Below are 14,935 nucleotides of genomic sequence, written 5' to 3'. Positions count from 1 at the left end.
ACTTTATAGATCCTTGTAAACTTACTTTATGTATCTTTATAACATTGTATACTCAATAAACTTCTTTTGACAAGGAAAAGCATTCTCCCCTGGATGAGCTGGGCTGAAGAAAAAAGTGGGTAGTACTATTTCCTGAGTATGGTGAAAAGATGAAGACATTTTTGGAAGAAAGGCTGGATCAGTTCTGAGACTAATTCGGTCCAAGAAAATAACTAAATAAAAAAAAGTTTTTGCGACTGACAAGGCAAGGCCTGAATATCATTTATTCTTCGGGTCGAAGTGATCGCAACGAGAAAAATTGTCTTTAGAACAAAAATTTTTCAAAGACCCTTCTTCTAAGGGTTTAAACAGAGCTTTTGTGAACCCCTGCAACACAAGAGCTGAATCCCATTTGGGACAAACCTTAAGGATCACAGCCCTGTTTCGTAGCAAGGCTCTGAAAAACCTAATAATCAAACCTTGCGATAAAGTTAAAAAAACAAAAAAAAAAAAAAACAAAACAACACACAAAAAAAAAAAAAAAAAAAAAAAAAAAAAACACCCCACAACACTGAAAGCTGCCACTTGAGTCTTTAGGGTTTGGCTGCCAACTCCTTCTCTAGTCCTTCATGGAGAAAAACTCCAAAACTGAAATTGTATTTTTAACCTGAAGACCCTTGGAAGAGCACCAGGAAATTTTATTTCTTTCACCCCTTCATGTAGATTGCTCTCGTCACTTTCTTCCTACTAGAAAGAAGGGTGGCAATAAGCTTTTCTGACAGACCTTTGGCCCTTAAGAGGTCCTGCTCAGAAACCAGGCCATTCACTTTAGACGATTTGTCCCTGGATGGTTCAGGGCTCCCTGCGCTAAAAAAGTTCTTCCTGCATGGTAGCTTCCAGAGGGACTTTGTGGCGTTGCGAACCACAGCCTTTTTAGCCAAAAGATCAAGTCTGTGGCTATTGAGTTTTCGCATTCTGCTGACTCGAATAGGTCAAATCTCCAGATGACCCCGGACCTCCGTAATCATCTAGAAGATATCCTGGTTTAGGCTCCACTCTGCCTCCACTATCTTCCTTCTGCTTAGGAGATCTGCCAGAACACTTCAGGTGGATCGCAGTCAGAGAAGCCACATTGCCTTCTGCACGGCCAATTCCAAGAGACCTCTGCTCCTTGTTCCCCCTTGCTTTGATACATAGGCCACTGCCGTCGTGTAGTCCGATAGGACCTGTACATGTTGCCCTTTGACTGCTTGCTGAAAGGACAGGAGACATAGAAAAATGGCCTTCAACTCCCACCAGTTTGAGGACTTCCTGGCCTCTACCCTGGACAAAGACCCCTGCGCCGTATGGCCTAAGTAGGCTCCTCAGCCCCACGAGCTTGCATCTGTGGTCAAACTTTTGTTCAGGGAAAAGACCAAAAGAGGCCCTCTGTCAGCTTAGTCGGGTTTTGCCACCAAAGGGCCCTTCTCACGCTCGAGGCAATCTTGATTGGCTTTTTCAATAATTCTTGGTATGACCACTTCTGTAAAATGTCCATCTGGAGAGGATGAGAATGCAGTCTGGCCCACTGAACGGCTGGTATGGATGCAGTAAGCAGCCCTAGCACTGCCATAGCTACTCGAACTGTCACTGAGAGGTTGGTCTGAATCTGGCCTACGGAAGACTGGACCTTCTCTACCTTTTCCTGTGGGAGAGAAATCTTCTGAAGTATAGCGTTTATAGTATACCCCCAAGAAACACACCTGCTGCTCCAGAATCAAGTTGGATTTTTCCAGATTTAGGAGCTGCCCTAGGTCTCCTGTAGGTTTGGTAACACCTGACTCCTGAAGTCTGCGAAGCGCAACAGGTCGTCCAGATAGGGCACAATAGAGATTCCCCTCAGTCTCAGCAGTTCCAATGCTTCCGCCATCACTTTGGTCAATACCCTGGGGGAAGATGACAGCCTGAAGAGTGAAGCTCTGAATTGAAGATGCCACACAGACTTCCCCAGGTTGACTGCAAGCTGGAGAAATTTCTGAAGACGACTTGGCTATTGGGACATGTAGATAAGCGTCCCTCAGGTCCCAAGCCACCATGAAACACCCTGGGGATCAGATGGATTTGTTCAGAATCTTTAGGTTTAGAATAAGCCTTACCAGAAAAGCGTGTGAGTAAAACCCCTGGCCCTCCTGTTCCCTGGGAACCTGAACTATGACTCCCTGCTGCATCAGAGCCTCTAAAAGGTCATTGTGGAAGCCTTTTCCTTGTCCCTTGGAAGATTGGTGATGAAAAATCTGAGGAGTTTTGGAGAACTCTAGACTGTAACCCTGAGCGATGTTTTTGGCTAAAGGGTTCGAGGTTGTTTTTTCCCCATTGTGGGAGGAAAGAAGATAGCCTTCCCCCCACCCGAAGGAGGCTGTCATTTTTTGGCGGATTGATCCAGGGCTCTGAAAAGCACCCCACCTCTTCCCCTGCCCCTCTGGGAGGACCACCTGCTCTTCTGGTCCTGCTCCACTAGCTTTGGCTATGTGGAAAAGCACGAAAATATTTTTTAAAAGGCTGTTTCTTCCTAGAGGGGAATGCTTTCTTCCCATTGGCTGTTCTGTCCAGCACAGTTTCCAGACGTGGGCCGAAAGAAGTCGCCAGAAAACGGTATCTTGGATGCAGCATCACCTGACCACGTTTTGAGCCAGATGACGTGCATGGCTGAGTTGACCAACGCTGAGGATCTTGCAGACATTTTAATTGATTCTGCAGAAGCATCAGCCATATACTTTACTGCTTTTAAAAGCACTGGGAAGGACTCTAGAAAATCTTTCCTAGATGTGCTAGATTCCACATGACCTTATAGCTGCTCCAACCAGCATTCTAGATTCCTGGCAACCACTGTGGATGCCATAGCGGGCTTGAGGCTGGACAAGTTGGAATCACATGCTTGAGAAGAGAACCCTCTTGTCCATGGCATCTTTCAAAATGCCCATAACCTCAAAACGCCAGATCTGTGCACCAAGAAATCTGTGCAAAAGCCGCATCCACCCTAAACCTTTTATTCCAAATCTGGGCCTAGTCCTCCTTGAAAGGAAATCTTCTCCTAGGGGTTTTAAGGAAGAAAGGACCCCTATCTGGAAGTTTCCATTACTTTTTAACCACTTCTGAAATAACTTTATGGACTGGGAATACCCTGCATTTGGATTCGTCCAGACCTTAGTACATTCTGTCATGTATTGAGAGCTGTACTTCCTGCTCCTGGATTTCAAGGGTAGTATAGGTTGCTTTAAGCAGATCATCTACTTCCTCTAATGATAACTTGTATCTGGATGTCCTAATGACATACTCTTCCTCATCCGAATCCTTGAGGGAAATTAGAGTACTTGCCCCCTCTCTCTGAGTCACTAGCCTTCACAGACTTTGGAGGTGGACGCCAGGGAACTGGATAGTGTGCTCTGCTGAGAGTCTACCTGGGTTGCTGGATTTTTTGACTAACAAGTAGTGGACCGAGCTTAAGGTGTCCGTTAATAAGAAAATAAATATTTGCATTATTGCAAAGATTCTTTCATGCATATGCTGCAAACCTTCATGTATATGCATGAAGGTAAAAAAAAAAAACCTTCAGCCTTTACAACTACTGTCAGTATGTCCAACTGAGGGGTAAACATTGCAAACACTAATAGATCCACTAAAACAAAGCAAAAAAAATTTAAAAAATCCACAGGACTGGAGACTCTGCCTGAAGCTCAAAACAGCCTGAAAGACCTCATGCCCAAAACTGGTATCAGATGAGACCTGAACATTCTCCTAATAGAATTTGGAACATGTGCGAACCAAATGATCAGGTGGCAACCTTGCAAGTTTCAAAACTGAATGCCTCAATGCCCAAGAGGACTCCCAAAAACTCACAAATCTAGTAAAGTGTGTATTGACAGGAATAGGTGGAACTCTGTCCTTAAGACCATAAGCTTGGATATGGTTTGCTTGAGGAACTATATAATGCTGAAACAAGAAGCTTGATCACTTTTAGGAGTACTATTAGTAAGGACAGTCTCCCAGAGGTTATTGCTAGAATCTAGCCATATGGTAGGAGTGGAAAGGGGAATATTCCAGATAGAACAAGATGGCAAGAAACTTTAATGGTGTGGAGGGCCAGACCCAGCAATGGTAAGAAAGAAAAATTTGTCCTATGGATTTTTTCCTGGGGAGAAAGCCTCACACCTGCCATTAAGTGAAGTGAGCTTTCCATGTATGGTGATAAACCTTGTGAGAAGTAGACTTTCTGAGATTTTAGCACTGCGAGAATAAATGATTTAGAGATGCCTCTGTTGCTCAGACAGTATTTTTGGGAGTGATGGCAGACCAACTCAGCGCAGGTTAGTCTGGCAAGGACTGGACAGATCAGATATAGAATCCATAGAGGAAGGTGCAGGATTGCACTTATGGCCTCTGTGTTTAAAGTCAGCAAAAAAACTGGCCCAAAAAGAAATGCATGACTGAAGTAAAAGCTTGCTTAAAGCGTTTATTACCAAAGTATTCCTAATATGTGCCTGCTGTACCATGTACATATATGGGAAAAAAAAAAAAAAAAAAAAAAAAAAAAAAAAAAGCATCCTGTTCACCTTTGTATTGCTTCCTTTGTGTGAAATCCTTGGTGCTCCTGCCAGTCTCTGCTTTCTTCCTAAAAACTGACCACACTAAAGCAGGAAAACACCCCAGTTCTTATGCAGCTGAGAACAGAGGGAATGTGATCAGCATCTCAGAAATTAAGAAAAGACTCCATACTTTGTAGGACACTAGCAAAAAACGGAGGTATTCTGGTAGGATTGGTTATTGCGGGCTGGCCTACAATATTTTGTGTTTGCCAGTGTCAAATCTTCCTCTAAGTGGCATTGTAACCCAAAAGTTAATCAATTCCTGTGTCCTTCAGTGGAGGAGAAAGCAACAACAGCACAGACAACAAAATGCAGTGCTTATACGGGCAGATGTTCCATTCTATTACTAAAGATTTAAATTCGTTTGTATTAAATCATCTAACACCTCTATTAAACTGCAAGCAGCTATAATAAGCAATCAATATTTGTTTTCTAATAAAGCATTTTAATATCAGGCCTACATGTCCGGTGAGCCAATTCTAACGTAATCATCAAGGCAGAGATTCATTCTTACATTGTTTTCAGGGAGCCCAGGGAAATCTGCATTCTATCCTTCCTGCACACCAAGTACAAAAGCATGCAGCATACAATAAGGTACTTATTGTCTATATTGGACACCTGCGTTAGCAACTGTGGACACCTGCGTTAGCAACTGTGGACACCTGCGTTAGCAACTGTGGACACCTGCGTTAGCAACTGTGGACACCTGCGTTAGCAACTGTGGACACCTGCGTTAGCAACTGTGGACACCTGCGTTAGCACACAGCTCATTTACAGGGGCGCCATTGCCTTAAAATTGAACACACATGTTATAGGACGCGCATACATACACTCACCCAGTTTGTTCCAAACCTGGCCACCTTTTCTAAATTTGCATAGCCTGAAGACACCGTGGCCCCCACCCCCAGATCCTCTCAGCCTACCATTTCATCCCCAATATCACTTTTTTTTTTGCACCTTTTCAATACATGGCCATATATTAATACTATATTGGCTTGCCACGGCCAAATATCTGAGCAGCATTTTTGTTACGCTATACTTAACCCACTTTCGGGAAAATGTAAAAGAATTCCTTGCAGTGGAGTTGTACCCACACTACAAGGGTTAATTCCTTGTGATGTCTAGGGCAGACGAGAAAACTTTAATTATCTGATGTTCCACTTCCTCATCAGGCAGTGCTCCCCAATGCTCTGGTGGTGGACTGTCACTTTTGTCCTAAATTGCTAGAGCATGGGGAGAAGAGGGGGAAAGGTCTAGGTACGGGGAGCAGTGCAGTATCACTTAAGTAAATCTTTTTGCTCCCCTAAACAAGCAATTAACCCTTGCAGTGTGGGCACAGCCATAATTTTTTTTGTTGCCCAGAGATGGGCTTTAATTTCCTTTTTGGACACCAGATATACGGTTACCAACTGTCAATATTATTTGGGAGCCATCATCTTCTGCATGATAGCTCACTTTGTGCACTGTACAATCAAACTTGTTGAAAAACACACAGTCATACTTAACACTACTTTAGTAATCACTTGTTTCACAAAATGAAACAAAAAACATTGAACACTTGAGATATTCAAAATTTGTGTAAAATACTGTGCTAGTTACCTGATGCCGAGGCTCTGGCTTGGCTGCCATGAACTGCACTGGGGGGGTGGTGTGGCAAAATCAGAGGAGAAAGCTGATAATCCATGGCGGCTCCATGTAGACATCACACGGCCAAGTGAAAAAGCCAGAGAAGATGAGAATTCGCTTTTCCAGGAAAACTGTGGTGGTAATCCCTTTAGCCCATGTGCAAACTGGGTCACAGAAAATTTTTGGACGGTGGGGATTCTACTCCCTAGATTTCTTTTCCTAGTCCACAATCTGTAACAGCCAGGAGATGAAAGTGCAAGTACTGTATGAAGGCCAAGCATTGAGCATCCAGACTTCCTTTCAGATTTACCTCTGCAACTGGAGTCAAATTTAGAATTGCCCAAACATTTGAAATGTGGGTTCCAGCGAGTGAAAAGCTGCATGTTGTCACTGGTAGCAGGGAAATGTGGGGAAAGGAAGAAGGATAAAGTCCACTCAGAACGCTGTGCTGATTGAGTTATGGGTAGTATGCTTTGAAACATACAATCAGGGGGATTGAGATTAATAAAGTCTGATAAATAGCCTGGATCTATTTTCATATGAAAAGATACAGGGAATGTGGTGTCATCCAAAGAAAAACTGCTAGCAAGAACTTCAGGGTAAGCCTTAGTAAGATGAGTGGGGCAAAGATCCATACACTGCGAAAGAAGATGGTCACGACTTGAGGAAAAGCCCACATTTCCTACTGTCTGGGAGCTTATTTTCATATTTACACAGGAAAAAACATTTAGCAATTTTCTAGCTTGCAGCTGACCTCTAAAGGGAACAAGTTTTGCAGTATTTGATAAAGGCATTGACTTGGAGGAACTCTTGCATGGTACAGTCAGTCTACTAGCAATAGCTGAAAGTTGGTGTAGCAATGCTTGCTCTGCAGTGCACTTGTTTAAAGAAACGACATTCCGCTTATTCATGTCTGCATAAAGTGTATTAGAAGTCAATTTTGGAACTGCATGTTTTGATGGTGGAAGTCTATAGTTAGGAATATGGCAGGTATGTGTAGGGGAAGCGTTAGAAATTTTGCAGATCTGCATGTTGCAATCTGGAACATTGTATGCCTGCATGAAACTGCTCTTACACTTTCTGCTTGGCTGCCTTCTTAGAGATATGTCACCGGTCTTATACTTATTTCTGGGGAGATCTGGGACTTTCTGAATTTTGCAAGGCCCTAGTGAACGAGGATGAAGATTAAGAGTTTTATGGGAACCGGTATACATAGAACCCTGAAAGTCTGAACTGGAAGGCTGACCAAAATTTTCATGCCTAATCTTTGGTCTTTTTGCTCCTTGTATTGTGCATGTAAGGCTTTGAGTTTCAAGTTTCAAAGTACAATTTTCAAAACTTTTGTCTGCTCTAACAACTTTCATTTCCATTTGACATGTAGGCCGTCTAAGGCAGTCTTTTGGTAACTGCTGATTATCTTGTAATGGCAGTGGTTGCTTACCAATATTAGTTGATAGAGTTTTTTTAGTCTCAATACATATACTTTTCCGTTTAAGTGTTTCAACTGCCATTTTAGGTGGAGATCCTTTCCCAGATTGACCTTTAAATAATTTAAATGAAGATCTATGCTCACCAGCGAGGATGGATTGCATCTTCATTATTGGATGTTTGGGTGAGCAGAAAGAGGGCTGAGTAGGTTTTACTGTATGCAAGCATTCAGAAGACCCTTTGTAATTAATCTTGTTCCTAGATCTAGTTACCATTGGTTTTATAGGCACAACATGTTTAATTCTCTGAGTGTGCTCTATTTTAGAGTTAGTCAAAGAGGCCAATTTATTTGCTGGCAAGATTGTACTCTGCACAATACTAGATAATGGAGGATGTGCCAGAACTTCAATTTTTTGCAGACAAGAATCATTCAACGGTGTATAGCATTTTGATTTCTCTGCACTTTTGATTTTACCTACTGAAGAAGAAGCCAAGAGAGTGTTTGTAGTTACAGATTCTGTACCAGAGGAGGAAATCAATTTTCTCTTGCTGATGGGGGGATCCACACCGAGCATTCCATCAGATTTTTCCACCCTATGGTTACAGGCAAAATGACCACGTAGCAGGCTTTTGGGGATCTTATATTTATCATCTGGGCATTTCAGAAGGAGTGCTTTTACAGAATCTAGCTGACCAGAAGGATGCACTAATGACTTTTTCCTAGCTTTCCAACCAGGCAATCTATCAGGAACACTACATTCCTTAACATACAGTAAACCACTTTCTTTGTCACAACTTAAATGGTTTCTTAACTGAAGTGCCTGGGATTTTGCCTTTTTGAGAATCATATGGTTAGTACTATTCAAAGAAAATAAGTCAGGCTCCCTGACCTTTGCTAAAAAGCTCCAAATATCCACATAAGGTATGAGGGCATTCTGCAGTGTGGTTGCTAAATGACAAGTCTTATCAGCTGTTGACTGACATTCTGAAGGTGGTGCTTGACCATGAATGCCTTGTATATGATCCAAGCTTAAGGTGGTTTTGTTAATTGCTAAAGATTTGGATGACTGTCTGTGACTGGAAACCACAGTGTTGTCAAGTTTAGCAAATTGATTAGGAGTCTCAGAGTCTGAAACCTCAGATATGTTCTTTTCGGCCTGATGCCCGGCACTTTTCTCATTTTTTGTGCTCATCTCAGAATCAGGGTTTGTTACAATATTGATGTCACATGGAAGATTAGGTACAATGCTGTGATGTTCTGGTATTCGAGTAGTGCAGCAGATGACAGGCAATTGGGCTTCATCTAAAACATGTGGAACAGGAGTATCCTGTGAGATGGTACAATGCATCTCTTGTGTCATTATACCATCATGTAACGAAGGGCCACTCTGTGTAATAAAGACCCTTTCATCTGAAAACGTTTCCACCACCTGAAAGACTTGTTCTTTTATTTCCCGTTTTATTGTTGCATCAGAATCTTGACCAGCAGATGTTTCATTGTCATCTGCTAATAAGTTAATTGTAGTGTGTTTACAAAAAGATTCCCCACATGTACTTTTTGCTGGAACCAAATTAATGGAACTAGAATGTGAAGATTCGCCTAATTTGTACCCTAGGTTATTGGCACAGCTGAGATCTTCATGACAATCTGCAGAAACACTTTGCAGATGGAAGTATTCCCTTGTGTTGAGTAAAAAAGAAGATTCTTGTGTATTAGATGATTTGGCACTCAACCCATCAATGGAAGTTTGAAGATTTGGTTGTGTGGTCACTCTCCCTGACAAAGGAACACATTTTCCAGATTCTGAGAGCAAAGTATCATCTCTGATATTTAGTGAAAGAACATTTTCCAAACCAGTTTCCACTTTCCTCATCAAATGTATAGTTGAAAGAGGTATACAAAGACATTCCTTTCTATGCTGGCCTTCTGTACCAAAAGTCATATCTTGTGATTGCTGGACACAAATGTCCTTTGACTGTGCCACATCCCGCACAGCATGCTCTAAACAATTTTGTTTAGGTCCATTTTCAGTCATACCTTCTTCTGAGCTTGCAGAAAGTAGAGATGCACTGTTGATTTCCCCCAACTCAGAGCACTCTGATTCTTTGCAAACAAATGCTTTTTCACACAACACAGGGCCTTTTTGGATATCACACGCATCCAGGTTTCTTTTAGTAATATTATGAGATGTACAAGAATAAAGTGGCACTTTTTGATCTTCAAGGCACGTACAGGAAGCTCCATCTCTTAAACCACTGGATAGGCATTTGTGTTCTGAGGACTTTACCCCAGTACATTCTTCATGTCCATCAGGAGGTTGCTCAAATGAGTTATGGAGCTCCGTTCCCATTAAACAGCAAGGCTTCCCTGAAGAATCAGATTCTTTTACATCTGGAGGCTTATTTCTCTCTGACTGTAGATTATCCAGTTTTGTATTCTGCTCGGAATGTAACTCAATCTCAGTGCTTATGTCTTTCATACCCGCAGCTTTATCTGGTTGAGTTTGGTTATCTAAAAACAGAAAAAAAAAAAAAAACAAGCTTTTCATCATGGAGTGGATCATGCAGTGACAAAATGCCATATTTGCCTCTTTGCAAAATTCTGACAACAAAATGGCTTTAGTAAACCAAAACAAATCTACGTGCATTTTACTGAAATTATTTTATTGTATCTATTATTAAAACTATCAGCTTGTCACTCAGCCCCATCGTATGTGGGGATTTACTTTTCATTGAAAACAGCCTTGTATGCACAATCATAAATGCCTATGCATCTTTTCATTGTTGGTCTCTCCACAGAGGCTGCACTAGTTATAGAGGCTAATGGATCTGAAGCCTGTGACTATGCCATAATGTAATAAATCAAGGGTGGACAGCTGGTAATTTTTCTAGACACCCTAAACTTTTCCCTCACAATCTGCATTTACTTGTATTAAAATTGGCTCTGTGGAACAGCATTAAGCAACACTAGAGTCAATAAATATTTGTTCTAGGGCCTGCTATATACACATATCTTCGGCCTTCAGTACTCCTCTTCAGTTATCCAAGGTTGAACTTTCCTGAATCCCACCTCATACTTTGCTGCATAAAATGAATTACTAAAAGAGTACAAGTCTCTCATAGCACAGAGAAGATGTATTAAAAACGTCAATCATCCAATCATGTGCAAAAGGAAGTTACTGTTTTTTTTTCCCCTTTAACCACTTCCTGTCCTGGCCATTTTAATATGACGGCCGCAGGAACACACTGTCCCTCCGGGTGGGCGTCATATGACGTCTTTAGCTTCCCGGCGTTGTAGAGGACGCGCGCCCGCTGCGTCACTTGGGAGCTGATGCGCCCGCCGGGCACCCACGATTGCTCGTCACAGAGCAGGAACTTGGATCCACGTCCTGTCATGGGAGAGGAGACCGATCGTGTGTTCCCAGTATATAGGAAAACCGATCAGTCTCCTTCCCTAGTCAGTCCCAACCCCCCCCCCCCAGTTAGAATCACTCCCTAGGTAACACATTTAACCCCTCGATCGCCCCCTAGTGATAACCCCTTCATTGCCAGTGACATTTACACAGTAGTCAGTGTATATTTATAGCACAATGATCGCTGTATAATTGTCAATGGTCCCAAAATTAGTGTCAAAAGTGTCCGATGTGCAGTAAATCTGCTATGGGGCGGTCCTGAAGCGGTTAACTAGCCAGTACTCCCTTGAAACAAATATTAATATGATAATAGATTTAAATTTAAGAAACATGGATCCTTGATGGTAACACTGTAGAAAACAAGGCACTACCTTTTACTTGTTGCTCAGCAGAAACCTCAGGATGTATGCCGATTTCAAGGAAGTCCCCTTTGTCCTGCATAGCAGATGTTTTAGCCTGAAATTCACAAAGTCATTATTATCAACATTGCAAACATCATGCGTTAAAGCTTACATTTACTTTGCTTATATTTTGCCTCCCTTGGTCCATAGTCGCCCCTTCATAAAAAACATGCTAATAAAAAAAAAAAAAACAAAAAAAAAAAAAAAAACAAACCTGATTACATATACTTATTTTTGATGACAATACTGGGCCTTTGTGCAATGCAGGCAGATCACTGTTGGTGGAAGGGGCTGCGCAAAGCTTCCTGAAAACAGACCACCATAAGTAATGTCCATACGTAATGCCAAGCCTCTATGATTGATTAAACTGAAGTCCAATAGGAAAGACGAGGCCTAGAGGGAGTTCAGCTAGGGAGGAAAGAGCTCAATGATGCTGGAAGTCCACAAGCCAGAAAATGCGACAGGTTCTATTATGCCTTGCTACATTATTTTTTTTTTTTTTTTTTTTTTTTTTACACGCACTGAGAAGTTCACAGTTTGCAATGAAATCAGAGTATGCAACTTCAGTACAGGAAGAGGGTCTGTGCAATTGTGCAAGACCGAAGATAAGCCTCAACATAAGACAGTCTACAAATTCCTTTACATTTTCTCTTTTTATCACAATCTAGTATCTATAAAAATAAAGCACTGTGTGGTAGCCGAATATGAATATCTGATACATGCCTAGATGACAAGTATTCAGAAGCCCACTGCTATGGGATTACTATAGTAAACTGTGGAAAGTACAATACAGCGAGAGAAAAAATTATTTGATCCCCTGCTGATTTTGAATGTTTGCCCATCAGGCTATATTTTAATGGTAGGTTTATTTTTAAAAGTGAAATAAGTATTTGATCCCCCATCAGCAAGATTTCTGGCTGCTGCAAAAAAATGTAGCGCTAACATACTATATGCTCTGTGGTGCAGTACAAGGAAAAAAGGAATAAATAAAACCAAAAACCAAATGTGACAGTCAATCACAAAGTAAAAAGTCCAAAATGGAAGGAATAAAGTCAGCAAAGTCCAAAGGAAAAGCGTGACAATGAAGTGTCAATCTTCTAATCGTGAAAACGACCTTATGGGACTTCAACAATGGTGAATTCAATAGATGAAATAGGTGAGGTACTCTTACTGGATAAGGTGGACCCAGATGTCAGCGACATTGGGTCAAATAGGCTTAGATAATCGAATCGGTGGCTCCCTCTAATGGACATGGAAGTCCGGGATCTACGCAGATGTCACCAAAACAACCTCATGGAACTCGGCAAGACTGGAGGCACAATGTGTGGAAACACACCACAGCCACTTTCTTTGTCAGATCGAACAGGGGAGCAGATCCAAGATGCAGTCCATAGCTCAGTATAACAACATAACGAATTCTAGTTCACTATGCATTTACAAAACTCCACACTGGCAATCTTTTGTTATTCTGAAAAAAATCCAAGATTTCTGGCTCCCAGGTGCCTTCTATACAGGTAACGAGCTGAGATTAGGAGCACTCTCCTAGGGTCCGTTCACACAAGCTTTCGGATCAGGTACACCTGTCTGTTTTTCAGGCGGACCCGATTGGACCCTCCATTCAGCCCTATGGAGTGGCGGATGTCAGCGGTGACATGTTCGCTGACACCCGCTGCTATCTTATCCTCCCTGCCAAATTCAGACGGATGGAGGTCCTATTTTCCATCCATCTGGTGGGTCACATGGGATGAAAAACGGACAGGCGGTCCATTTTCATCTGATCTCCCCATAGAGGAGAGCGGGACTCTGACAGGTCTGTTGCTGCACAGTGAGCAGAGAGAGACCTGTCATCCGCCTGCTCAGCAGATCGACCCCCCCCCCACTGGGCAAGCTGAGTCAGTCAAACAGACAAGCCTGTGTGAAAGGAGCCTTAAAAGGGAGTGCTCCTAATCTCAGCTCGTTACCTGTATAAAAGACACCTATCCACAGAAGCAATCAGATTCCAATCTCTCCACCATGGCCAAGACCAAAAAGAGCTGTCCAAGGATGTCAGGGACAAGATTGTAGATCTACACAAGGCTGGAATGGGCTACAAGACCAATTGCCAAGCAGCTTGAAGAGGGTGAGAACAGTTGGTGCGATTATTCGCAAATGGAAGAAACACAAAATAACTGTCAATCTCCCTCGGTCTGGGGCTCCATGCAGGATCTCACATTGTGGCATTTCAATGATTATGAGAACAGTGAGGAACCAGACCAGAACTACACGGGGGAATCTTGTCAATGATCCCAAGGCAGCTGGCACCATAGTCACCAAGAAAACAATTGGTAACACTATGCCGTGAAGAACTCCTGCAGTGGCTGCAAGGTCCCGTCCCCCCCCCCCGCCTAAGAAAGCACATGTACAGGCCTGTCACCATATTTGGAGGAATGCTGCCTATGACCCCAAGAACACCATCTCCATGGTCAAACATGGAGGTGCAAACTTTATGCTTTGGGGGGGGGGTTTCTGCTAAGGGGACAGGACAAAACTTCACTGCATCAAAAGGGACGATGGATGGGTCCATGTACCGTCAAATCTTGGGTGGGAACCTACTTCCCTTAGCCAGGGCATTGAAAATGGGTTGTAGATGGGTATTTCAGCATGACAATGACCCAAAACACACTGCCAAGGCAACAAAGGAGTGGTTCAAGAAGAAACACATTAGGGTCCTGGAGTGGCCTAGCCAGTCCCCAGACCTTAATCCCATAGAAAATATGTGGAGGGAGCTGAAGGTTCGAGTTACCAAACTTCAGCCTCGAAACCTAATGACTTCAAGAGGATCTGAAAGGAGGAGTGGGACAAAATCCCTCCTGAGATGTGTGCAAACCTGGTGGCCAACTACAAGAAATGTCTGACCTCTGATTGCCAACAAGGGTTTTGTCACCAAGTACTAAGGCATGAAATTCACAAATAGTTACTTGTAGTTATTCTGTCTCTCACTGTTAAAATAAACCTACGATTAACCACTTAAGGACCGAGCTCTGAGATTTGTTGCTTACAAGGTAAAAACAGTTTTTTTTTGCTAGAAAATTACTTAGAACCCCTAAACATTATACATTATACACCCTAGAGAATAAAATGACGGTCGTTGCAATACTTTGTCACACCGTATTTGCGCAGCGGTCTTACAAGCGCACTTTTTTGGGAAAAAATACACTTTTTTTAATTAAAAAATAAAGCAGTAAAGTTAGCCCAATTTTTCTTATATTGTGAAAGATAATGTTACGCTGAGTAAATTGATACCCAACATGTCACGCTTCAAAATTGCGCCCGCTCGTGGAATGGTGACAAACTTTTACCCTTAAAAATCTCCATAGGCGACATTTAAAAAATAAAAATCCCCCCCCCCCCCGGATGAGAGATAATATTGTAACCTAATGTTATAGAACATGAACTTATGGATAGTTATGTGTAGTACTAACGTATT

The 14,935-nt window shown here is 42.3% G+C and overlaps 1 protein-coding gene across 2 annotated transcripts in view; it reads right to left on the bottom strand.

Moving 5' to 3' along the window:
* The window catches only part of PRR14L (proline rich 14 like), a 50,184-nt gene that overhangs the window by 30,454 nt on the left and 4,795 nt on the right, over positions 1 to 14,935 (bottom strand). For both annotated transcript variants that reach the window (XM_073629249.1, XM_073629248.1), the window contains exons 3-4: positions 11,440 to 11,524; positions 6,201 to 10,167 (exon numbers count right to left, since the gene is read on the bottom strand). In XM_073629249.1, coding sequence (XP_073485350.1) covers positions 6,201 to 10,167; positions 11,440 to 11,524 — 4,052 coding nt within the window. The remainder of the gene's footprint in view (positions 1 to 6,200; positions 10,168 to 11,439; positions 11,525 to 14,935) is intronic.

The sequence above is a fragment of the Aquarana catesbeiana genome, linkage group LG01 (assembly GCF_042186555.1).
Source record: "Aquarana catesbeiana isolate 2022-GZ linkage group LG01, ASM4218655v1, whole genome shotgun sequence".
In the NCBI taxonomy this organism is placed as follows: domain Eukaryota; kingdom Metazoa; phylum Chordata; class Amphibia; order Anura; family Ranidae; genus Aquarana; species Aquarana catesbeiana.
Note: the sequence above shows the minus strand (reverse complement) of the source record. Positions and strands in the feature narration are given on the sequence as shown.